The sequence below is a fragment of the Haliotis rubra genome, unplaced genomic scaffold (genome assembly GCF_003918875.1).
Source record: "Haliotis rubra isolate DU_JTF1 unplaced genomic scaffold, ASM391887v1 Scf1179, whole genome shotgun sequence".
In the NCBI taxonomy this organism is placed as follows: domain Eukaryota; kingdom Metazoa; phylum Mollusca; class Gastropoda; order Lepetellida; family Haliotidae; genus Haliotis; species Haliotis rubra.
This window is the reverse complement of record NW_025765091.1, coordinates 228,816-256,137: the sequence shown is the minus strand read 5'-3', so window position 1 is coordinate 256,137 and position 27,322 is coordinate 228,816. Positions and strand designations below refer to the sequence as shown.

At 47.5% G+C, this 27,322-nt stretch overlaps 1 protein-coding gene across 1 annotated transcript; it reads left to right on the top strand.

The window, feature by feature from the left end:
• The first annotated feature begins 5,633 nt into the window (after nucleotides 1-5,633).
• On the top strand, nucleotides 5,634-26,981 carry LOC124258997 (mucin-5AC-like). Its single transcript, XM_046693061.1, has 8 exons — nucleotides 5,634-5,746; nucleotides 12,754-12,810; nucleotides 17,630-17,667; nucleotides 18,486-18,535; nucleotides 19,864-20,012; nucleotides 23,157-23,204; nucleotides 23,804-25,150; nucleotides 26,386-26,981. Exons 1-8 carry the CDS (start codon nucleotides 5,669-5,671, stop codon nucleotides 26,944-26,946), a joined length of 2,328 nt encoding a protein of 775 aa, XP_046549017.1. The 5' UTR covers nucleotides 5,634-5,668; the 3' UTR covers nucleotides 26,947-26,981.
• Nucleotides 26,982-27,322: the final 341 nt, after the last annotated feature.

The window sequence follows — 27,322 nt, the reverse complement described above, 5'->3', positions numbered from 1 at the left end:
GATAGTTTTTGAATATACAGTATAACAGCTGACTGATAATGCAAATTATCGGCCATATTGCAGAGGAAGGAAGAATAGTAGTTATTGTATGTAGCTAGCGTTAGGGTTAGGGTTAGGGTTAGGTTAGAGGTTAGGGTTAGGGTTAGGGTTAGCTAGGGTTAGGGGCCTAGTGTTAGGGGTGTACAGTTCTGCAGGGGTGGGGTGTGTGTGTTGGGGTGGAGGGTGTGTGTGTGTGTGTTAGGGTTCAAGAAACTTGGGTTGTTCGAGTGTCAATTTTGAAAACCAGAACAGACGGGTATACCGAATGCGTGTACTCCCTGCATGGCCCGTCAAAGACGTAACTGTTTTCATCACATGCTAAAAGCATTCTTTGTGTATGAAGAAATTTGGTGGTCCTGAAAAGGACCGTTGTGAAGTGTTAGTGAAAACAAAGTTTTCAACCTCCGAATCCCGTAGAGGGTACGTCCCTGGCGTTTCAAAGCGTGGACGACATCCATGGCGGTGACTGTCTTCCTCTTAGCATGCTCGGTGGCAGGTGACGGCATCACCGGATGAGCATTCTCAAGGAAAACGAGTACACCACAGGTCTCTTCGTAGAATCAGACCAGAGATACGCTTTACACCACCTCTTCTTGCCAGACTGACGGATGGCGGGCTTGGTGATACCCTGGATGTTATCACAAAAAGCCTTCCGTGAAGGTCTCCGTTCCCAGTTGGGCGTTTTCTTTAATATCTCTTGTAGCCATCATGAGCCGACAAAACTGCTGTGCACCGTCCCGGCATGGACTGAATCAGTCATCCAGTTCAACCCATCCCTCTTGCTATGCCTGCGACAGCTGATCTAACGTCTGTGGCGCCGGCAGGTACGCGTCGGCCGAGGTCGTCCCACAAATGCTCGATGGGAATGAGGTCGGGCGATTTGGAAGGCCATGGAAACACTGTTATGTTCTCATGCTGAAGATACTGAATAGTGGCATGTGCTGCGTGAGGCCTGGCATTAACTTGCTGGAAAAACTACCTCTGACAATGACATTCATTACCTGACCCTAACATGAAATACATGCTGTTATTAAGGCAAGACTCAAAATAAAAGTACGACTTTCCTATATTCATATTATCTTTACTGTGTCTGCTGGCATATCTGCTGTACACTGAAGCTAGCCTCGTAGAATCCGGAGGCATCAGTCGGATGGAGTAAATAGTTCTACTGCTCAGTGGTGCCGGACGGTCACAGAACAAATCCTCGTCACTGTAACGTATTATGATCAATAGGAGCTTTATTTGAAGGCGCATTACATATTTCTGGTAACCAGGTAATAACCAGAGTGAGTGAGTGAGTGAGTGAGTGAGTGAGTGAGTGAGTGAGTGAGGGAGGGTAATAACCTGGGAGAACTCGCCAAAGTGACTCTGTATAGGAAACAACTGTCAGGGTTCTCGACAATGTCACAGGTGCTCTTTTCCTTTTCCACCGTGCGACGCTATGGACTTTCTGTACAATTCTCCTGAGACAAATGGACTTTTTGTAGAGTATTATTGGGACAGAGGGACGCTTTGTAGAATTTTCCTGGGACAAATAGTCTTGCCTTAGAATATTTCTGCGACAGAGAAACATTTGTATATATACTGATGTACAAAAGAAAGTACAAACCTACTGTTTTGAGACTATTAAAAAACGTAAATATTTTGCTAGCAATGTTCCAATTGGGTACGATATCTATGGTGTTATTGCAACACGTACACACTATTTATGACTTATGAGTCACAATTAAAACACTTTTCTAAATAATACGCTGTTTTAGGAAAACATTTTACCAAAGCATCATGTGTGTACTTTCTTTTGTACGTCAGTTTAGAATGTTCTTTGGACAGGGGGACCTTTTTGTGGAATTGCTCCGGATAAGTGTCTACAAAATAAGCTACGTTATATAGACCCCATACATAAGATGACGTCAGTAGAAGTTTATTACGCACGTGACCCACTGGTATACTTCAGACCCCGACAACCTGACACAAAGTCTCCTCAGTGTGCGCCCATTGGCCTATAAACGATTACTTTCAGTGATTGAGCCCCTCAGCATTCAGTTGAACAAAGATACAATATGATATTACCCAGGGCCAGACTAGTGAATATAGTAATGTACGTTAATGTGTATGATCGTGGTTCAACCTCTCGTTCATATGAATATGTTGCCCGTGGTTACTTGTCAACAGAGGCTAGAATGTTCATCGTCGTCTCTTGAGAGGACATCTTGGTAGCTGGGTTATTACAATCTGCCAATGTGTGGTTATGTTACTTGTTCTAAGTACTTACGTCTCGTTTCAGTCGACTCTAATCGATTAAAGTTCCCGTGTATGTCGGATAACTGGGATTATCCTGAATTGCTGCCGGGTGGACTGTCAAATGATTCGTCTTTCGGTTAAAACAACATTGTGGAAATGTGTATGTAACACAACAGCAGTACATTACCTTCATCAATGATAAGCCCCTGTCTGTGTTCGGTTGAATAGCTCACGTGATCAAATACTGGTTGAATACAATAGCGACAAAGCTATAATTGTTGTAAATAAAAGCGAAAAAAACACTTATAACCATAAACAATGTACAGTTTGACTAAATGTCATGAACATCTGCTTATGAACATCTTTCAAATACTTGTTTAAGAAACAGTAAACGTATCCTGCTAAAATCGATGGCATATGTCAAAGCCAGGTTAATTGTTCACTTTGAAAATCGTTGGAACATAATGGAACAGATCAAAGTAAGTAAAGGCATCGGTAAGAACTTCTATAGCTGAAATGTCCCCCAACACTCTGACATTGTGACGTGGCTGACTTTGTGACATGCTCATCTCATTACACCCACCACGTGACGTATTGTGTGTCAGTGTGACCTCTTTACACCCACCACGTGACGTATTGTGTGTCAGTGTGACCTCTTTACACCCACCACGTGACGTATTGTGTGTCAGTGTGACCTCTTTACACCCACCACGTGACGTATTGTGTGTCAGTGTGACCTCTTTACACCCACCACGTGACGTATTGTGTGTCAGTGTGACCTCTTTACACCCACCACGTGGTTTATTGTGTGTGAGTGAGACCTCTTTACACCCACCACGTGGCTTATTGTGTGTCAGCGTGACCTCTTTACACCCACCACGTGGCTTATTGTGTGTCAGCGTGACCTCTTTACACCCACCACGTGGTTTATTGTGTGTGAGCGTGACCTCTTTACACCCACCACGTGGTTTATTGTGTGTGAGTGTGACCTCTTTACACCCACCACGTGGTTTATTACACCCACCACGTGGTGTGTTGTGTGTGAGCGTGACCTCTTTACACCCACCACGTGGCTTTATTGTGTGTTGTGTGCGTGACCTCTTTACACCCACCACGTGGTTTATTGTGTGTCTTTACACCCACCAGTGGCGTGACCTCTTTACACCCACCACGTGGTTTATTGTGTGTGAGCGTGACCTCTTTACACCCACCACGTGGTTTATTGTGTGTGAGCGTCTTTACACCCACCACGATTGTGTGTCAGCGTGACCTCTTTACACCCACCACGTGGTTTATTGTGTGTCAGCGTGACCTCTTTACACCCACCACGTGGCTTTATTGTGTGTCAGCGTGACCTCTTTACACCCACCACGTGGCTTATTGTGTGTCAGCGTGACCTCTTTACACCCACCACGTGGCTTATTGTGTGTCAGCGTGACCTCTTTACACCCACCACGTGGCTTATTGTGTGTCAGCGTGACCTCTTTACACCCACCACGTGGCTTATTGTGTCAGCGTGACCTCTTTACACCCACCACGTGGTTTATTGTGTGAGTGTGAACTCTTTACACCCACCACGTGGTTTATTGTGTGTCAGTATGATCTCTTTACACCCACCACGTGGTTTATTGTGCGTCAGTATGATCTTTACATCCACCACGTGGCTTATTTTGTATCAGTGAGACCTCCTTACACCCACCACGTGGTTTATTGTGTGTCAGTATAATCTCTTTACACACACCACGTGGCTTATTTTGTATCAGTGAGACCTCCTTACACCCGACACGTGGCATGTTGTGTCTCAGTGTGATCTCTTTACACCCACCACGTTAGTTATAGTGTTTAAGTTTGACCTCTTTACACACAACAGGTGACATTGTGTGTTAGCGTGACCTCTTTACACCCACCACATGACTTATTGTGTGTCAACTTGACTTCTTTACACCCACCACGTGACATATTGTGTGTCAGCGAGACGTCTTTACACCCACCACGTGGCGTATTGTGTGTCAGCGAGACCTCTTTACACCCACCACGTGGCGTATTGTGTGTCAGCGAGACCTCATTACACCCACCACGTGGCTTATTGTGTGTCAGCGTGACCTCATTACACCCACCACGTGGCTTATTGTGTGTCAGCGAGACCTCTTTACACCAATCACGTATCTTAATGTGTGTGAGCGAGACCTCTTTACACCCACCACACGTGGCTTATTGTGTGTCAGAGCGAGACCTCTTACACCCACCACGTGGCTTATTGTGTGTCAGCGTGTCAGCGAGACCTCATTACACCCATCACGTATCTTAATGTGTGTCAGTTTAATTTGACCTCTTTACACCCACCACGTAGCTTATTGTGTGTCAGGAGACCTCTTTTCACCCACCACGTGGCTTATTGTGTGTCAGCGTGACGTCATTAAAGCCACCACGTGACTAATTGTATATCAGCGTGACCTCTTTACACCCACCACATGACTTATTGTGTCAGTCAGCGTGATCTCTTTTACACCCACCACGTGACTTATTGTGTGTCAGCGAGACCTCATTACACCCACCACGTGGCTTATTGTGTGTCAGTGTGACCTTATTACACCCACCACGTGACGTATTGTGTGTCAGCGAGACCTCATTACACCCACCACGTGGCTTATTGTATATCAGCGTGACCTCTTTACACCCACCTCATGAGTTGTTGTGTGTCAGCGTGACCTGTTTACACCTACCATGTGACTGCCTGGATATTTGTTGTTTTAGCTGTCACCGTTCTTATCCGTCATAATCTCTTTGTGTCACGGGCGGTCTTGTTGCTGTAGTTCGTAATGATACACGCCCCCAAAACATGTGATCGTGGGTTGGAATCCCCGTTCTCTCACATTAAGTTTCTTGGTTTTACGGCACCATACGCGTGCTCGTGGGATTAAGTAAAGTAGTCAACTTTTCCTCAAGATGACATGACATAGTAGTCACTGACTCGTTCTTGTCGAGAGAAAACCTGGAGCGGGATCCGTGAAGATCCCCATTAGAAATTATTGGTCCTCAATGGTAGCTCCTGGTTGTCGTAAGATGCGACTAATGGGATCGTGTGGTCAGGCTCGTCGACTTGGTTGATGTATGTCATTGTATCCCATTTGCGTAGATCGATGCTCATGATGTTGATCAATGAATTGTCGTGATTCGATCGTTGACAGACGGCGTGGAATAGCTGGAATATTGATGAATGCGGCGTTAAAATACAAACAATCAAAGCAAACCTGGAGCGTTTTCGCCTAAATTGAAAATCATAGCGAATAAACGCAACCACACGTACATGCACGTGAAAAAATGGCAGCTGGTATAAATGTGAAAAACACGTGCACATTCATTGTTACTGAAGATTTTCGAGTGAGCTATGGGAGCGCGATGTGGAGACCTTCGTTTGTCATGCTTTGTCTTGGTGGACATTGCGTTGATAGTCCAGGTCCTCGCGGTGAGTGGAACATGCGATACAAGTGGTAAACTATATCATTCTAACATGACTGGGGCACACATTTGGGACTGGTATCAGAGCACCCACATCACTCACTTCCTGATTGTCTGTCGTGGTTTCCGATGTCGTAAGTCATAATCACTTACTGTATGACGTCGCAGGTCTGGAAATAGTGCTTGAAAAATTCACATTATAAAGAAGCTTTACACTTCAGACTGTAAGAAAATATCTTACCCAGATCTGGCGCAAGATTACTTTTTATTTTAATCTGGTTTTGCTGCAGTTGAACAAAATCAAGTCTTCAAGCAAAATCCCAGTTGAACCCCCACCCCTTCCCGCCCCACACAACACAACACGCAATATACTAGAAATCAGCTGTAAGTTGACATCCAGGTGTCGTGTATAGACAAGTCACATGCGGTGGGTGGTGGTGGTTGTCATGGTTTACGAAGTTTTAAGACCATAATGTAACACAGACACAGCAGCTTCCAGAATATATATATATATATATATATACGCCTATATTTTCTGTTTTGTCTTTAGTTTCTTTTTATAATGACGGAAAACATGAATCCAGCAATACTTGCAGTGCAGACATGTAGGGGAAAGCTGACGATTTTAAAATTTCCTGAGTATATTTCACCCGCCAATTATTCCTCAGAATGGCGACCTTTGTGTTGCGAATGCGGCTATTATTGGCCTCTCCAGAATAGTTTACTGACGTCAGTGAAAGGGTGTAACATCTAGAAATACTCTTCTGCTGAAAAATCTGAAAGTACAGTGGAAATTTCTCTATGTACGTGTATATGTATATATATATATGTATATATGTGTATGTGTGTGTGTAAATATAAATGTATATATAGTGTATAAATGTTAGTAACTTTCAGTTTCAAGGTCACTACAGTGTAGATGCGTATAGTATTACATAGTGTAGGTACAATAACAAAAAAATAATAGTGCAGATAAGTACAATTAGAACGGAGGGTACCCTTAATGTATTATTCAGCATATGGCAAGGTTAGACCGTGGATATGCTGCAAACAATAGTGCAAAACGGGGAATACATGTGGTTGGTGCGGTTTGTGGCGGGGAGAAGACATGTGGTTGGTGCGGTTTGTGGCCCGAGGAGACATGTGGTTTGGTGCAGGTTTGGTGGCAGTTTGTGGCAGGAAGTAGACATGGGGTTGGTGCGGTTTGTGGCAGGGAAGTAGACATGGTGGGTTGTGGCGGGAAGTATTACGTGGTTGTTGCAGTTTGTGGCGGGAAGCAGACATGCAGTTTGTGGCAGGAAGTGACATGTATGGTGGTTGGTGCAGTTTGTGGCAGGGAAGTAGACATGGGGTTGTTGCAGTTTGTGGCGGGAAGTAGACATGGGGTTGTTGCAGTTTGTGGCAGGAAATAGAAGACATGGGGTTGTTGCAGTTTGTGGCAGGAAGTAGACATATGGTTGTTGCAGTTTGTGGCAGGGAAAGTAGACATGTGGTTGGAGTTGGTGCAGTTTGTGGCAGGAAGTAGAGCATGGGGTTGTTGCAGTTTGTGGCAGGGAAGTAGACATGGGGTTGTTGCAGTTTGTGGCAGGAAATGAGACATATGGTTGTTGCAGTTTTGTGGAAGGAATGAATGGGTTTGTAGTAGGGTTGGTGGCAGTTTGTAGACATGGACATGGGGTGGTGCAGTTTGTGGCAGGAAGTATGGACATGTGGTTGTTGCGGTTTGTGGCGGGAAATAGACATGGGGTTGTGCAGTTTGTGGCAGGGGGGAATGACATAGGGTTGTTGCAGTTTGTGGCAGGAAATAGACATGGGGTGGTTGCAGTTTGTGGCAGGGAAGTAGACATGTGGTTGTTGCAGTTTGTGGCAGGGAAGAGACATGGGGTGGTGCGGTTTGTGGCAGGGGAGGAGACATGTGGTGGGTGCGGTTTGTGGCGGGGAGTGAGACATGGGTTGTTGCAGTTTGTGGCAGGGGAGGTAGACATGGGTTGTACGGTGCAGTTTGTGGCGGGAGGGAACATGTGGTTGGTCAGGTTTGTGGTGGGGAGAAGACATGTGGTTGGTGCGGTTTGTGGCAGGGGAAATGAGACATGTGGTTGGAGTGCGGTTTGTGGTGGGGAAGAAGACATGGAGGTGTGAAGTGCGGTTTGTGGCGGGGAGAGACATAGGGTTAGTGCAGTTTGTGGTGGGGAGAAGACATGTGGTTGAATTGCAGTTTGTGGCAGGGAGAAGATATGGGGTTGGTGCGGTTTGTGGCAGGGAGAAGACATGTGGTGGTGCAGAGGAGATATGAACACATAGTGCAGTTTGTGGCAGGGAGTAGACATATGGGTGGGGAGAAGATATGGGGTTGGTGCGGTTTGTGGCGGGAGAAGACATGTTGGTGGGGAGGAGACGTGGAGAAGGGAGAATATATGGTTGAGTGCGGTTTGTGGCGGGAGAGAAGACATGTGGGTGGGGAGGAGACGTGTGGGTGGTGCCGTTTGTGACAGGGAGAAGACATGGTGGTGCAGCTTGTGGCGGGGAGATTACATGGGGGCGGTGCGGTTTGGGGGCGGTGCTGTTTGTGGCGTGGAGAATACATGGGATGGTGCAGTTTGTGGCGGGAAGAATACATGGGATGGTGCAGTTTGTGGCGTGGAGAATACATGGGATGGTGCAGTTTGTGGCGGGAAGAATACATGGGATGGTGCAGTTTGTGGCGGGGAGAATACATGGGATGGTGCAGTTTGTGGCGGGGGAGAATACATGGGATGGTGCAGTTTGTGGCAGGAAGAATACATGGGATGGTGCAGTTTGTGGCGGGTAAGAATACATGGGATGGGTGCAGTTTGTGGCAGGGAAGAATTAGATGCATGTGGTGGGGAGGAGACATGTGGGTGGTGCCGTTTGTGACAGGAGAAAGACATGGTGGTGCAGTTTGTGGCGGGAGATTACATGGGGGGATGGTGCGCAGGGGAGGTGCTGTTTGTGGCGTGGAGAATACATGGGATGGTGCAGTTTGTGGCGGGGAAGAATACATGGGATGGTGCAGTTTGTGGCGTGGAGAATACATGGGATGGTGCAGTTTGTGGCGGGAAGAATACATGGGATGGTGCAGTTTGTGGCGGGAAGAATACATGGGATGATGCAGTTTGTGGCGGGGAGAATACATGGGATGGTGCAGTTTGTGGCGGGAAGAATACATGGGATGGTGCAGTTTGTGGCAGGGAAGAATACATGGGATGGTGCAGTTTGTGGCGGGTAAGAATACATGGGATGGTGCAGTTTGTGGCAGGAAGAATACATGGGATGGTGCAGTTTGTGGCAGGGGAGAATACATGGGATGGTGCAGTTTGTGGCAGGAAGAATACATGGGATGGTGCAGTTTGTGGCGGGAGAATATATGGGATGGTGCAGTTTGTGGCGGGAAGAATACATGGGATGCAGTTTGTGGCGTGGAGAATACATGGGATGGTGCAGTTTGTGGCGGGAAGAATATATGGGATGATGCAGTTTGTGGTGGGAAGAATACATGGGATGATAAAGTTTGTGGCGGGAAGAATATATGGGATGATGCAGTTTGCGGCGGGGAGAATACATGGGATGGTGCAGTTTGCGGCGGGAAGAATATATGGGATGGTGCAGTTTGTGGCGGGAAGAATACATGGGATGGTGCAGTTTGTGGCGGGGAGAATACATGGGATGGTGCAGTTTGTGGCGGGGAGAATATATGGGATGATGCAGTTTGTGGCGGGGAGAAAACGTGGTGTGGGGTGGGGTGATGTGGGGAAGGCGTCCGGAAAGCTAATAGGGTGGGGTGGGTTTCGGTGGGGATTGCATTGGGCATGTGCAGCATGTCGCGAGGTGGGGCAAAGTAACTTAATTGTTTGCTGGATGTGCCATGTTCAAAGCGGGGAACTAGTTGCGTGGTGAAACGGATCGATATTGTTGATGGCTTGGAGGGGTAACAGTCAGCTGAGTGGCGAGTCCTCTGAAGTTTAGTTTTAAGTACCCAGACGCCACCTCGCCGCTTTAGTCATTTAGTAAACTGTCAAATAATCTTGTTTGAAATATTTAGCCGATTGTCTCCTGCTTAAAATGGACCAGGTTTTGTCAGATGTAACAGTTTCTTTTAAGGATGCAAGAACACCCGAAAGACCTTGTCATGTTTCTAATAGGGAAACCCGTGAAGGTCCGGGTTAGAATGAACCTTCAGTAACCCATGCTTGTCGTAAGAGGCGACTAACGGGATCGGGTGGCCAGGTTCGCTGGCTTGGTTGACACATGTCTTCGGTTCCCAATTGCGCAGATCGGTGCTCCTGCTGTTGATCACTGGATTGTCTGGTCAGGCTCGATTATTTACAGACAGCCGCCATATAGCTGGAATATTGCTGAGTGCGGCGTAAAACTAAACTCACTCACTCTGATAGGGAATTTTCTTCTGTGAAGGGGCCACAATCACTTTATACATGTCACAGCTGCATTACGTACAGTACACAGGTACAGTCACGCCAATGTTCTAGATGATGAAAATACAAACTTTCTAAGGCCAGTAATAACAAGGATACTGTAATCCGTAAACAGCTGGACTAACTTTGTTTGAAAGGAAACGACTCAAATGACTGTAAAACGGGCATTCCAAACCAAATTGATACTTGGGTTTCCAAGTGAGGGACAACACAATAATACCATTACATAGGTTGGAAGACCGGGGTCTACTCGCATCATTCCTAGATGTAACATTTACGTGTTTTTAGATTTGAAGGAAACATTAATTCTAACGCTTAAAACCCCCGAATTTGCATTATCATTCAAAACACCCCTGTATACACCCTGACATAAAACAATTTCTTGCTGAAACTGTACATAACTATAAAGTTCTTGACATTTGATGTCCAGCATCTAACTCCTGCCTTTGCTGGGCTGTACCGATATGAGAAAAGTTAACTAGATTTGTATCAGATTTGGCACATTTCCGTCTCACGGATACATATGTAACTATATAAGCTAGGTAAGTAACATAAAGGATGCCAATATGGCAAATGCGCAAGTTCAGGTTACCTTCACAGAGAACGTTTACGGTCACAGAAGTTTACATGATGGAGGTTACAAGTACAAGAGGAACAAGGAAAAGAATGACGTCACATACTGGCGCTGTGTGGAGAAAACTTGTAAGGCTATCCTTCAGACTAGAGATGACGTCATATCCAGTTTCGGAAACTATCTTCACAACCATGCCTCACATGTCTTCCTGCTTCACGTCAACCAATTCAAGTCTACCCTCATTCACCGCTCCAAGACAGACAATCAACAACGTAGCTTCAACTTATCTCCAGACATCATTCAGATGGATTTTGAGATGGCCGCCTACAACGCCGTGTCTACAGTGTTTCCTACGCCACAACTACGTGGATGTTACGGTCACTTCTGTGTGTTTGGAGATGTATCCAGAAACCTGGCCTAGTGACTGATTACATAGTGTGATGACTTGCGACGACTTGTACGATGTGCCGTTTCACTAGCTTTGGTGCCTGTTGATCAAGATGAGGATGTTTGGGTCAAGGCTATTGCCAATGCTCCTCAAGGCGCTGCTATCACCAGATTTATGGACTACATCACAGAGACATGGGTGGATTGACCAACTCAGTGGAAGGAGGTGTGGACCCAGTTCCAGGAAGATGGCCGTCGCACGAACAATAATCTAGTAGTTTGGCATCATCGTTTGAATAATATCAGTGGGAAATGTCATCCCAACATCTATGAGCATGTTCGTGTGTTCAGGAGAGCAGTCCTTTGTGGAGGCCCGCAGTGCTCAAGTGTGTGGCCACAGACGTGCACCAGCAAGGAAGCGCTGCTACCGCAATCTTGACAGAAGGCTTCAGCGTCTCAAGGACCAGGTTCAGAGACAAGAGATTACCATAATGTACTATGCTGATCAGACTGGCTACCTTGCTCACTTGGGATGACTATGATTTGTACACTGTATATTGTAACAAAGTGGCCACAATAAAGAATGTACTGTATAATGTATTTTGTGTTCCTTAATGCCCGGAGCGTCGAACGCCATAGTGTTAACGCCTAATTAACTCCTTACGTAATACCCGAAACATCAAAATTATGATATTTCAATTTTCGACAGTCCGGGTGGACAGCGTTTGTAATGTCCGTGACTCGACATGTTATCACAATTACCCAGCTGCACTTCGGACAGGCTCACATTCGTCCCGATACCAGTTACCTCCCTTCGTGCCAATCGCTATGCCTGGCAAACAGTCTTCCCTAAAGTTTGATAGTTCATTATTGACTGGAATAAGACCGACGTCACCACTTTTAATCATTCGTGACCAACTCAATATTTTTCCGGGACAAGCCGAATAGCGACTTGTGCCCCTCTGGAAGGATTAATTTTCATATTGGCGCATGAACGATAACTCTTACTGTTTGATTCTAATGCTACTTAATATCCCCGAAGCACTCATATATTGTATTGCTGTTTGTTTTTATTTATTTTAAAGAATGGTATATCTACACCCATTCACGCCAACACTTGCCCTCTTATATGTGGTTGCACACATGCGCACACAAAACCTCGTGTCTTGTGTCTGTTATATTCAACAACTAAATTAAAGGTATTTTGGATAAATAGAGAATCTCACCCAAGTGTCTTCTGATATCAATTATATCAACACGAGTTGATAAAGTTACAAATATCTTAACTTTATATTTTAACTTTTATCAACGAGTGTTGATATATTTGATATCAGAAGACACGAGGGTGAGATTCTATCATCCAAAATCACTCTTCATTAGTTTTCAATGAAAAATGTACATCTCTGAACACAGTACTGCCATTAGGCTTGCAGTGAAGCGATGTCATAGCATTGTGACGTTATCAAGTCATAGCATTGTCAGGGCATTATACAAAATCTACTGTCAAAGCGATATCTCCTAGGAGATATCGTTTGATCTCACACAAGCAATATCTCCCGTGGAACAGTTTTGGATGATAAAATATTAACTTTCTCTTTTCAGATCAGTACTCCACTTCCGAGCGGGAACACTACCAGCAGTAATACAAGTATCTCTGTGGTAAGGCCAAGCATTCTTTTGATTATACGTGGCAAAACAACGTGTCTGATAGGGTTGATGGCGTGGTTAGGGAATGGAGGCTGGGGTAGGTGTAGGTATACCGTCTTGAGGGCATGTGGGGTGGGGAAGACGTCGTGAGGGCAAGTGGGTTGGGGTGGGTGTAGGTATAGCGTCGTGAGGGCATGTGGGGTGGGGTGGGGTGGGGTGGGGGTGAAAGACGTCGTGAGGGCATGTGGGGTGGGGTGGGGAAGACGTCGTAAGGGCATGTGGGTGGGGTGGGGTGGGGAAGACGTCGTAAGGGCATGTGGGGTGGGGTGGGATGGGTGTAGGATTAGGTATTGCGTTAGGGCAAGTGGGATGGGGTGGAGAAGACGTCGTGAGGGCATGAAGGCTTGGCCGGGTGTAGGTATGGCGTCTCCACGTGCCCTGACAAACGTTCAACAAAGGATTGCAGTTTATAACAGTGCCCCGTGATAGGTATGGCGCGAGGTAACGATCAGTCACATGATCTAGATCAGCATCAACAGGCAGATATGTCAAATCATCATTATAAATTATGTCTGTATACGACCCACCACCAGTACATGCATTAAAGTCCTTTGTACTGTAACTGGGGCGGTGGGGGTAGCCTATTGGTTGAAACGTTCGCTCGTCATGAGTACAATGTATGAAGCCCACTTCTGGTGTCCCCCGCCGTGATGTTGCTGGAATATTGCTAACAGCGGTGTAAAACCATACTCGCTCACTCACTGAACTGTAACTCGACAAGTTGGGTTCGTCGATTTAAAATTTGTTATATCCTCTTCCCAAATTTCTAAAAACAGGTACCACATGTGTCTACATAAAACAGGTACCACATGTGTCTACTAAAACAGGTACCACATGTGTCTACTAAAACAGGTACCACATGTGTCTACTAAAACAGGTACCACATGTGTCTACTAAAACAGGTACCACATGTGTCTACTAAAACAGGTACCACATGTGTCTACTAAAACAGGTACCACATGTGTCTACTAAAACAGGTACCACATGTGTCTACTAAAACAGGTACCACACATGTGTCTACTGTGTCTACTAAAACAGCTACCACATGTGTCTACTAAAACAAAACAGCTGCTAAAGGCAGCTACCACATGTGTCTACTAAAAGCTACCACATGTGTCTACAGGCTACACATGTGTCTACTAAAACAGCTACCACATGTGTCTACTAAAACAGCTACCACATGTGTCTACTAAAACAGCTACCACATGTGTCTACTAAAACAGCTACCACCTGTGTCTACTAAAACAGCTACCACATGTGTCTACTAAAACAGCTACCATACGTGTCTACCACAGCTACCACATGTGTCTACTAAAACACGTGGTACCACACATGTGTGTCTACTAAAACAGGTACCACATGTGGTGGTCTACGGTTTGTGGCGCTACCACATGTGTCTAGAAGACATGGGGTGGTGCGGTTTGTGGCGGGGAGAAGACATGGGGTGGTGCGGTGGTGGCGGGGAGAAAACGTGGGTGGGGGGTGGGGGGAGATGTGGGAAGGCGTCCGGAAAGCTAATAGGGTGGGGTGGGTTTCGGTGGGGATTGCATTGGGCATGTGCAGCATGTCGCGAGGTGGGGCAAAGTAACTTAATTGTTTTCTGGATGTGCCATGTTCAAAGCGGGGAACTAGTTGCGTGGTGAAACGGATCGATATTGTTGATGGCTTGGAGGGGTAACAGTCAGCTGAGTGGCGAGTCCTCTGAAGTTTAGTTTTAAGTACCCAGACGCCACCTCGCCGCTTTAGTCATTTAGTAAACTGTCAAATAATCTTGTTTGAAATATTTAGCCGATTGTCTCCTGCTTAAAATGGACCAGGTTTTGTCAGATGTAACAGTTTCTTTTAAGGATGCAAGAACACCCGAAAGATCTTGTCATGTTTCTAATAGGGAAACCCGTGAAGGTCCGGGTTAGAATGAACCTTCAGTAACCCATGCTTGTGGTAAGAGGCAACTAACGGGATCGGGTGGCCAGGTTCGCTGGCTTGGTTGACACATGTCTTCGGTTCCCAATTGCGCAGATCGGTGCTCCTGCTGTTGATCACTGGATTGTCTGGTCAGGCTCGATTATTTACAGACAGCCGCCATATAGCTGGAATATTGCTGAGTGCGGCGTAAAACTAAACTCACTCACTCTGATAGGGAATTTTCTTCTGTGAAGGGGCCACAGTCACTTTATACATGTCACAGCTGCATTACGTACAGTACACAGGTACAGTCACGCCAATGTTCTAGATGATGAAAATACAAACTTTCTAAGGCCAGTAATAACAAGGATACTGTAATCCGTAAACAGCTGGACCAACTTTGTTTGAAAGGAAACGACTCAAATGACTGTAAAACGGGCATTCCAAACCAAATTGATACTTGGGTTTCCAAGTGAGGGACAACACAATAATACCATTACATAGGTTGGAAGACCGGGGCCTACTCGCATCATTCCTAGATGTAACATTTACGTGTTTTTAGATTTGAAGGAAACATTAATTCTAACGCTTAAAACCCCCGAATTTGCATTATCATTCAAAACACCCCTGTATACACCCTGACATAAAACAATTTCTTGCTGAAACTGTACATAACTATAAAGTTCTTGACATTTGATGTCCAGCATCTAACTCCTGCCTTTGCTGGGCTGTACCGATATGAGAAATTCCTAACATAGATTTGTATCAATATTTGGCGCATTTCCGTCTCACGGATACATATGTAACTATATAAGCTAGGTAAACAGTAAAGATTATAAAGCTTATGCAATGGAATAATATGGCAAATGCGCAAGTTCAGGTTACCTTCACAGAGAACGTTTACGGTCACAGAAAGTTTACATGATGGAGGTTACAAGTACAAGAAGAACAAGGAAAAGAATGACGTCACATACTGGCGCTGTGTGGAGAAAACTTGTAAGGCTATCCTTCAGACTAGAGATGACGTCATATCCAGTTTCGGAAACTATCTTCACAACCATGCCTCGCGTGTCTTCCTGCTTCACGTCAAGAATATTCAAGTCTACCCTCATTCACCGCTCCAAGACTTGAAGGCTGGTCAACAACGTAGCTTCAACTTATCTCCAGACATCATTCAGATGGATTTTGAGATGGCCGCCTACAACGCCGTGTGTCGACAGTGTTTCCTACGCCACAACTACGTGGATGTTACGGTCACTTCTGTGTGTTTGGAGATGTATCCAGAAACCTGGCCTAGTGACTGATTACATAGGTTTGTGATGACTTGCGACGACTTGTACGATGTGCCGTTTCACTAGCTTTGGTGCCTGTTGATCAAGATGAGGGATGTTTGGGTCAAGGCTATTGCCAATGCTCCTCAAGGCGCTGCTATCACCAGATTTATGGACTACATCAAGAGAGACATGGGTGGATGGACCAACTCAGTGGAAGGAGCTGTGGACCCAGTTCCTGGATGATGGCCGTCGCACGAACAATAATCTAGAAGGTTGGCATCATCTTTTGAATAATATCAGTGGGAAATGTCATCCCAACATCTATGAGCATGTTCGTGTGTTGAGGAGAGCAGTCCTTTGTGGAGGCCCGCAGTGCTCAAGTGTGTGGCCACAGACGTGCACCAGCAAGGAAGCGCTGCTACCGCAATCTTGGCAGAAGGCTTCAGCATCTCAAGGACCAGCTTCAGAAACAAGAGATTACCATAATGAGCTATGCTGATCAGACTGGCTACCTTGCTCACTTGGGATGACTATGATTTGTACACTGTATATTGTAACAAAGTGGCCACAATAAAGAATGTACTGTATAATGTATTTTGTGTTCCTTAATGCCCGGAGCGTCGAACGCCATAGTGTTAACGCCTAATTAACTCCTTACGTAATACGCAAAACATCGAATTTATAAAATTTCAATTTCCGACAGTCCGGGTGGACAGCGTTTGTAATGTCCGTGAGTCGACATGTTATCACAATTACCCAGCTGCACTTCGGACAGGCTCACATTCGTCCCGATACCAGTTACCTCCCTTCGTGTCAATCGCTATGCCTGGCAAACAGTCTTCCCTAAAGTTTGATAGTTCATTATTGACTGGAGTAAGACCGACGTCACCACTTTTAATCATTCGTGACCAACTCAATATTTTTCCGGGACAAGCCGAATAGCAACTTGTGCCCCTCTGGAAGGATTTCATATTGGCGCATGAACGATAACTCTTACTGTTTGATTCTAATGCTACTTAATATCCCCGAAGCACTCATATATTGTATTGCTGTTTGTTTTTATTTATTTTAAAGAATGGTATATCTACACCCATTCACGCCAACACTTGCCCTCTTATATGTGGTTGCACACATGCGCACACAAAACCTCGTGTCTTGTGTCTGTTATATTCAACAACTAAATTAAAGGTATTTTGGATAAATAGAGAATCTCACCCAAGTGTCTTCTGATATCAATTATATCAACACGAGTTGATAAAGTTACAAATATCTTAACTTTATATTTTAACTTTTATCAACGAGTGTTGATATATTTGATATCAGAAGACACGAGGGTGAGATTCTATCATCCAAAATCACTCTTCATTAGTTTTCAATGAAAAATGTACATCTCTGAACACAGTACTGCCATTAGGCTTGCAGTGAAGCGATGTCATAGCATTAATGACGTTATCAAGTCATAGCATTGTCAGGGCATTATACAAAATCTACTGTCAAAGCGATATCTCCTAGGAGATATCGTTTGATCTCACACAAGCAATATCTCCCGTGGAACAGTTTTGGATGATAAAATATTAACTTTCTCTTTTCAGATCAATTACTCCACTTCCGAGCGGGAACACTACCAGCAGTAATACAAGTATCTCTGTGGTAAGGCCAAGCATTCTTTTGATTATACGTGGCAAAACAACGTGTCTGATAGGGTTGATGCCGTGGTTAGGGAATGGAGGCTGGGGTAGGTGTGGGTATACCGTCTTGAGGGCATGTGGGGTGGGGTGGGGTGGGGAAGACGTCGTGAGGGGCAAGTGGGTTGGGGTGGGTGTAGGTATAGCGTCGTGAGGGCATGTGGGGTGGGGTGGGGTGGGGAAGACGTCGTAAGGGCATGTGGAGTGGGGTGGGATGGGTGTAGGTATAGTGTCGTGAGGGCAAGTGGGATGGGGTGGGGAAGACGTCGTGAGGAGGGCATGGAGGCTTGGCCGGGTGTAGATATGGCGTCTCCACGTGCCCTGACAAACGTTCAACAAAGGATTGCAGTTTATAACAGTGCCCCGTGATAGGTATGGCGCGAGGTAACGATCAGTCACATGATCTAGATCAGCATCAACAGGCAGATATGTCAAATCATCATTATAAATTATGTCTGTATACGACCCATCACCAGTACATGCATTAAAGTCCTTTGTACTGTAACTGGGGCGGTGGGGGTAGCCTATTGGTTGAAACGTTCGCTCGTCATGAGTACAATGTATGAAGCCCACTTCTGGTGCCCCGCCGTGATGTTGCTGGAATATTGCTAACAGCGGTGTAAAACCATGCTCGCTCACTCACTGAACTGTAACTCGACAAGTTGGGTTCGTCGATTTAAAATTTGTTATATCCTCTTCCCAAATTTCTTAAACAGGTACCACATGTGTCTAAAACAGGTACCACATGTGTCTTCTAAAACAGGTACCACATGTGTCTACTAAAACAGGTACCACATGTGTCTACTAAAACAGGTACCACATGTGTCTACTAAAACAGGTACCACATGTGTCTACTAAAACAGGTACCACATGTGTCTACTAAAACAGCCACATACTAAAACAGGTACCACATGTGTCTACTAAAACAGCTACCACTGTGTGCACAGCACATGTGTCTACTAAAACAGCTACCACATGTGTCTACTAAAACAGCTACCACATGTGTCTACTAAAGGCTTGGCTGCCACGTAGTGTCTACTAAAACAGAACTACCACATGTGTCTACTAAAACAGGTACCACATGTGTCTACTAAAACGACAGGTACCACATGTGTCTACTAAAACAGCTACCACATGTGTCTACTAAAACAGCTACCACATGTGTCTACTAAAACAGGTACCACATGTGTCTACTAAAACAGGTACCACATGTGTCTACTAAAACAGCTACCACATGTGTCTACTAAAACAGGTACCACATGTGTCTACTAAAATTCACTTTCTACTGTATTTGTTCAGGTGGCTGTATTTGCAGCTACAGATCATCACTACTTTAGTACTGTCACAAACTGACATAGCATCCACGTGACAATTGTACCAGCAGCGTTTGATTGCATTTCCATGTTTGTCACGTCTTGTGCAACGCTGTATATCTGGAGAAGGGAACAGTATTTTGAAAATGTTTCAAAAAGGAGATTATATGGAAAACCTAATGTCTTATATATCCAACTGTCTAATTTTGTCTCTAGACCTTGTATATTCCACAGTACCGTTTTCCAAGTCTCGTCACACACTATATCGGGTCCTTGACCACACCCTCATCTGTGCGGTCCGAGTTCAGACGCCGTTCTGCTTCATTAAAGTGTAAGACCCGTGAAGATCCGGGTTAGAATGGGCAACCAGTTGATGCTTACCGTAAGAGGCGACTAACGGGATCGGGTGGTCAGACTTGCTGACTTGGTTGGCACATGTCATCGTATCCCAATTGCGTCGATCGATGCTCATGCCATTGATCACCGGGCTGTCTGGTTCAGACTCGATTATTTAGACCACCTGGAATAGTGGAATATTGCTGAGTTCGGCGTTAAACAACCAACCAATCATTAGGTCGACAAACGTTTGTTGTCAGTTTGAGGTTTCAGTCCTGAGGGTATAAATGTACCTTCCTTTCTAGAATCTACCAGGTATATTTTAAGTTTTCTCGTATAGCTCGTATGTTAGAGAAATCGTGAGTTAGACATTGCGATCTTAGAGATTTGGCTGACTGTAAGAAAGATATTTTTGTTAAAATTTCTTTCCTGTATACACTACATCTTTCTGAAACTGTACGTTTGGCTGAAACATTGACCTTCTGATTACAGTTCACTACTCCTCCTCCTCCTCTCTCGACTTGAATACCACCAGCAGCAATGGGAATATCAGCAGCAGCAATGGGAATATCAGCAGCAGCAATGGGAATACCAGCAGCAGCAATGGGAATACCAGCAGCAGCAATGGGAATATCAGCAGGGTAAGGAATATGACCATGTGTGTCAACGTTATACGCTCGTTGTGAGCTGATATAGTTTTGAAAGTTGGGTTTATTGACAGAGCCCAAAAAAGATCAGCCAGCCAGGTCCCTTGAACATGGATGCGTTCGACAACAGCCAACGCAAGGGTATACAGCCTGTTGCCGTGAAAGTGAGGTGTAAATTCACAAGCATTCCTCCAGAGAGCTTTAACTTGTACACTGGCATAAACAAAGTCTACGTCAAATGAATTACAGCTATTGGTCCAGGATTGTACATCATCGTATTCACTCCAGAATCCTATTTTAGCTTTCCCAGTTTTCAATCCCCGGCGATAGGGCAACTAGGAGATCTTCAATAATCGAGTCAGAATTTTATGTCAATCCGTTGTCGTTCGACTTTGCACATTGTCTGTATTGTGCAGCTCCACCCTGAAGTACTGTACGGCCTTGTGGTGGTAAAACAGTAGTAAAGCCCAGCGCCACTCATGACTCGTCATCAATAGCTTGTGTGACCACCCTTGGCATCATGCACGCTAACACATCTGCTCATTCACGTCGTTCGTCACGCCGAAAAACCCGGGTTCGATTCCCCACATGGGCACACTGTGTGAAGCCCAATTCTGAATCGAAACACGCGAACTCCGCCATCGTTTCTGAACAGACTGAACCGACTGCCATCTGTAAATAGCACTCTCCCAGACACGTCGCTGCCACCGACGTACAGTTCGTGCCCATTGCAGTCTTCGTTGACGGTGTAGACGTGCCAAGGCCATTCCACGGAAGGGGCGGTAGGCTCGTGTACCAGCCATACCAAGTCGTTGAAGGCCTGTTCATCTGCTGATGGCGTGTCCGAGTGCTGTCGCCGTCACGAATCTGTTCCGGAGGTGGATCTGCCGGATGTAGCGGTGTTCAGCCTGTGTCGTGACTCTTGGTCTTCCCGATCTTGGGCGGTCTTGGGTCTGGCCTGTTTGCTGGTAGCGGTTTATCAATTTGATGATGGTGGCCAGGCTGCAGTTGAAGGTGCCCCCATAATGGCCATACCGATCGCCCCGTCTCGTTGCGCTTGCGTACGTATTGGCATATCCGTGGTGGTTGTTTGGTCCATTTGGACCAATGTCCCACAATTACGTTCTTCACGATTTGAAAAATGCGAAAAGGCTTTGTGAAAGCTGCGTTGTTATAGGAACCATGTTGCGTTTTGGCGAATGTTTACTGCTTGGGTTCAAACCTGTACCAGCGGTTTTGTTTTAAAAGTGTTAACTGTGTTTTGCCCGGTGTATGTTTTGTTAACTTTCTGTTACTCTCGGTGTAAGAGGGATCTTAATCCAGTTGTCCACATGCTACAGAGGCACCTTAGTCCCCTTTAGTTGCTGGCGATCAAAAGTCCTATATACTACTCAAAATTTGATAAGGATCACATTTTCAAGTCAACATAAAATTATAATATGAAGTCAACTTGGATTAAAACCCGGTACGCAATGGGAAACCCCAGTGAAGACCACCACAAGCATGCTGGGACGGACACCATATGCACGTGATGCATGGTAACCAGAGTATCCTCCATTCTCTTTTTTTTTGTCATTGCAACGCTGCACGCTGCAGCCTTGCATGTGCTTATTGCTACTGGAAGCAGAAATGCCCCCTTAACGGCAACGACGTCTGACAGAAGAATTAGCCAGATGCGTAGGGACACCACGACGTTACGTTGTCAACGTCCTTGGTGTGTGTCAAAGCGTGGTATGCTGAGCTTGGAATCGGTATCAAACTCATGGTTTAGCAAACCAGCTACATGCGGGTGGTCGAGCACATTCCTCCAGCCAGCGTGATGACTAGTAGCTCCTGATTTCAGCATGACGTCATCACTTTGTGACGGCAACAACGCTACGAAATTAACAGCGGAATGCCACTGAAGTGAACGTTTCCGATCAGACAATCCGTAATCGTATTCGAGAGGCTGGTCTTCGGTCAAGGAGATCATGCATTCGCATCCTCTTACCCGGCGTCACGGGCAAACACGTTTGGAGTGGGCGAGAGATGATTGGACAGTCAATGATTGGGCATCCGTACACTTCACAGACGAGTACAGTACTGTGTGGACTTCACGGGTGTGGCGGAGGGCAGGAGAGTGATATCGTGTATAACGTAGCCGAGCATGACAGATGGGGAGCTGGCTCATTAATGGTTCGGGGAAGTATAAGCAGGGTTGGGAGTACTGATCTCCATATGAAAGTGAGGCACTATGACAAGCGTGCGTTACAGGGATGAGATCCTGGATGTGTACGAGAGACCGTTTGCTGGTGCAGGTGGTCCTGACTTCATCCTCGTGGATGATAATGCACGACCCCATCCTGCCATGGTGGTTGATGCTTACTTTGAGCAAGATGCAATCCTGCGTATGGAGTGGCCAGCTTGTTCACCGGACCTCAACCCGATAGAGCACATCAGGTTTCCATCCCATGTCGTCCTGTTTATCCAGGTTCTCACCAAGAACTCGGAATTGCCATGAGTGGCACTATATTCCCTTGGCGTCCACCCAAACCCTTATTGGAAGCACGAGACGATGGTGCCAGACTGTAATCGCATCTCATGGATCCCATAACCGCTATTGACAGTTGTCATGGCCAATGACTTGTTCCGTGATTTTGAGATTTGTTGGTTGCTGTCGTGATCACCAATCTTGTATATGACTCTCACCTTAGTGTCCATTACGCGTTAGTTTGGCCTCTTCATCAAAACAACCCGGGAAGGTCCGAGTTAGAATGTACCTTCAGTAATCCATGCTGTTGATCACTGGATTGTCTGGTCCAGACTCGATTATTTACAGACCGCCGCCATATAGCTGGAATATTGCCGAGTGCGGCGTAAAACTAAACTCTCACTCACTCTTCATCACTCTTCATGGCAACAGTTTCCTTTCAATGAAACATTTCTTTTCATGTTTTTGTCTATGGGTATTTGTCTTTGTCAGTTAGATGTTTACTGTCATTAAGAAACTATTATCCTTAGCAAAGTTTGAGTAGTATTTATTATGTTGTACCCTATTCTTAAGATATTCCGAACATATGATATCTGTAATGTTTCACTTTGTGAAAATATGACAATCGATAAAAGGTAGAACTGTGTACATAATCTTTTTCTTTGCAGGATGCAAGTGGAACTAGTCCCACCGACATCTACAAGACTATCTACGGGGTAGGTTGTGTGATGGATGTACTGGATGATTACTCCTACATAGATATGGAGGGTGGCGTGATGCTGACTCAGTTGTTTAACATCCTTGTCAACTGAAGTAATGAATGAACATTGTTTGTAGTTAGTGGGACTGCGGTGGCAATTGCTGATACGATTATCTAGGGACAAGTTGTGTGGTCGGTTTGTAATGTTCTAGTTGGCTCAAGGTGGTGCTATAACGGGGAACCATAACTGAACACGGGTGTTCATCAAATGAGCAGTTCTGAGTGAGGTATGCAATGGCCAAGAGCTATATAACGTGAACGATTGTTTATATCGGCAATATTTCCACAACTGTCCACAATACAATGCCGTGAACTCATTGATGGTCCTTTTGTCCTAACAGTCCACTGAATACGCCATTAGTGGAATTCTGAGAGGAGTCGGGCATGAATTGAGAGATTAGTGTTGGGGCTGGAGTGTGAAGATGTGTGGAATTTGAGTGTGGGGAGGGCGACTGTGGACTATTGCCTTGTTTTAAATTGAACAAACTCGTCTGTATGTTACCCATGCAGCAAACAGCGAGGGTCAGTTGTTAACTTGCGTTTTCACTCTTTCAGGCCAAAGTTCCAGACAAACGACAGACGACGCATAATCAAACAGTATATTGTGAAGCCTATGGGGCCGTGGTGTATAATGAAAAGTCCGTGTTCCAAACCACCTCTGTAACATATAGTCAGATTATCTGTGCTAACTCGACGGTACCCATGGTATTACTCAATAGTACAAGTGAAAACTTCTATCTTCTGACAGCATACTTCCCTTACAGTCATGCTCTCCTAAAACTTGAAGTTAATCCTTGCGTATTGGATGGCCCATACAACATAAGTGGAAGCAGTTTGCTAAAGTATAATTTAACAGTCTCAATGCTGTGGAGTGATGGGCGAGCAACTGGGGCCGATATTGTATGTTTGGTTACGCCGCCGACCACCACAACGCCAACCACGACCACCACAACGCCAACCACCACAACGCCAACCACGACCACCACAACGCCAACCACGACCACCACAACGCCAACCACGACCACCACAACGCCAACCACGACCACCACAACGCCAACCACGACGCCAACCACGACCACCACAACGCCTACCACGACCACAACAACGCCTACCACGACCACAACAACGCCAACAACGACCACAACAACGCCAACAACGACCACAACAACGCCAACAACGACCACAACAACGCCAACCACGACCACCACAACGCCAACGACCACTACAACGACCACCACAGCGCCAACCACGACCACCACAACGCCAACGACCACCAGCCACGACCACAGCCACCAACGCCAACCGACCACCACAGCGCCAACCACCACCACAACCACGACCACCACAACGCCAACCACGACCACCACAACGCCAACCACGACCACCACAACGCCAACCACGACCACCACAACGCCAACCACGACCACCACAACGCCAACCACGACCACCACAACGCCAACCACGACCACCACAACGCCAACCACGACCACCACAGCGCCAACCACGACCACCACAACGCCAACCACGACCACCACAACGCCAGCCACGACCACCACAGCGCCAGCCGACCACCACAACGCCAGCCACGACCACCACAACGCCAGCCACGACCACCACAACGCCAACCACGACCACCACAACGCCAACCACGACCACCACAACGCCAACCACGACCACCCACAACGCCAACCACGACCACCACAACGCCAGCGACCACCACCAGCAACGCCACCACGACCACCACCACAACGCCAGCCACGACCACCACAACGCCAGCCACGACCACCTACCACAACGCCAACCACGACCACCACAACGCCAGCCACGACCACCACAACGCCAACCACGACCACCACAACGCCAACCACGACCACCACAACGCCACCACCACGACCACCACAACGCCAACCACGACCACCACAACGCCAACCACGACCACCACAACGCCAACCACGACCACCACAACGCCAACCACGACCACCACAACGCCAACCACGACCACCACAGCGCCAGCCAACCACGACCACCACAGCGCCAGCCACGACCACCACAACGCCAACCACGACCACCACAGACGCCAACCACGACCACCACACAGCGCCAACCACGACCACCACAACGCCAACCACGACCACCACAACGCCAACCACGACCACCACAACGCCAACCACGACCACCACAACGCCAACCACGACCACCACAACGCCAACCACGACCACCACAACGCCAACCACGACCACCACAACGCCAACCACGACGACCACCACCACAACGCCAACCACGACCACCACCACAACGCCAACCACGACCACCACAACGCCAACCACGACCACCACAACGCCAACCACGACCACCACAGCGCCAGACCACGACCGCCACAACGCGAGCCACGACCACCAACAACGCCAACCACGACCACCACAGCGCCAGCCACGACCACCACAACGCCAGCCACGACCACCACAGCGCCAACCACGACCACCACAACGCCCACCACGACCACCACAGCGCCAGCCACCCACCACCACCACCACGCCCACCACAACCACCACACGACCACCACCAGCGCCAACCACGACCACCACAACGCCCACCACGACCACCACAGCGCCAACCACGACCACCACCCGCCAACCACGACCACCACCACAGCCAGCCACGACCACCACCACAGCGCCAGCCACGACCACCACAACGCCAACCACGACCACCACAACGCCAGCCACCACCACCACAACGCCAACCACGACCACCCACACCACAGCCCACCACCACCACAGCCACAACCCAACCACCACCACAACGCGCCGCCGCCGCCGCCGCCGCCGCCGCCGCCGCCGCCGCCGCCGCCGCCGCCGCCGCCGCCGCCGCCGCCGCCGCCGCCGCCGCCGCCGCCGCCGCCGCCGCCGCCGCCGCCGCCGCCGCCGCCGCCGCCGCCGCGCCGCCGCCGCCGCGCCGCCGCGCCGCCGCCGCCGCCGCGCCGCCGCCGCCGCCGCCGCCGCCGCCGCCGCCGCCGCCGCCGCCGCCGCCGCCGCCGCCGCCGCCGCCGCCGCCGCCGCCGCCGCCGCCGCCGCCGCCGCCGCGCGCCGCCGCCGCCGCCGCCGCGCCGCCGCCGCCGCCGCCGCCGCCGCCGCCGCTCTCACCAGGGTCAAAAAGCTACTTCAAGCATCACACTGGATGTAGTGAACGTCCTTGGACAGTCGATTGCCGGCCCGATACCTCTGGCCAGGAAGGTACAGCTGTTGGCGACAGCAAGTGGCGCGTCGTCGGAGCAGGGCTTACGGCCGGTGGCGTGCGATGCCGTCTCGGCTGACGGACACAGATACTCGGTGTTGCGAGCTGGATGCGGGGATGGGATCATTTTTGCTAAAAACCAAGGATTTACCACCAAGGGATTACAAGCATTCAGCCCCTACTTCAAGACATTTAAAATTCGCAAGGACAGTAGTCTTAAGTTTGAATGTAATTTCACTCTGTGTGATAGTGTCTGTGACGGAAATTCTTGCAACAGAAGGAGAAAGAGATCGGCTGATAGTTTCCTGGCGGAGGTGCCTTCCCCTATCATGGATCTTCAGCCCAGTAACACTCCGTCTCGGGAATGGTTAGTCTTGCACGTAGCCTGTATTGCTTGCTTTGTTATGGTGATGTCGCAAATAGTTATACTTGTTTTGCTGTTCTTTAGGCGACATAATGGGTGACCATTCTAAGGCAATAAATACTCTCTCGATTGAAATGTTCGTTATTATCTCAACTGAACTCCAGTCAGCAGAACTGAAGGTACCGCACCGCTGGTATTAAACATCTGTCTCACGAGAGAGTGGTTGGCATTCAACGAGATGACCAAACCAAGTCTCGGCGTCCAGCTTTCACAAGCACAGGACAATAGTCCTAGTTAACGTTTGTGGAAGCCACTGGCATGTTCATGCCTCACGATGCACTTGTTGTGCACATGGCCGATGACGCCGGGGGGATTCCAAACTCGAACTGGCCTCTGGCATAGCAAGAGACGACTCGATGGCCGGTGAATCGTAGATCACGATATCTATCAGATCATTCATTGTTTGGCCCACATTT

Coding starts and splice junctions, on each gene's coding strand:
- LOC124258997 (XM_046693061.1), top strand. CDS start 5,669: ATGGGAGCGCGATGTGGAGACCTTCGTTTGTCATGCTTTGTCTTGGTG. Junction 17,668..18,485: donor GAGCGGGAACACTACCAGCA/GTAATACAAGTA, acceptor CTTCTAAAACAG/GTACCACATGTGTCTACTAA. Junction 23,205..23,803: donor TCTACAAGACTATCTACGGG/GTAGGTTGTGTG, acceptor TCACTCTTTCAG/GCCAAAGTTCCAGACAAACG.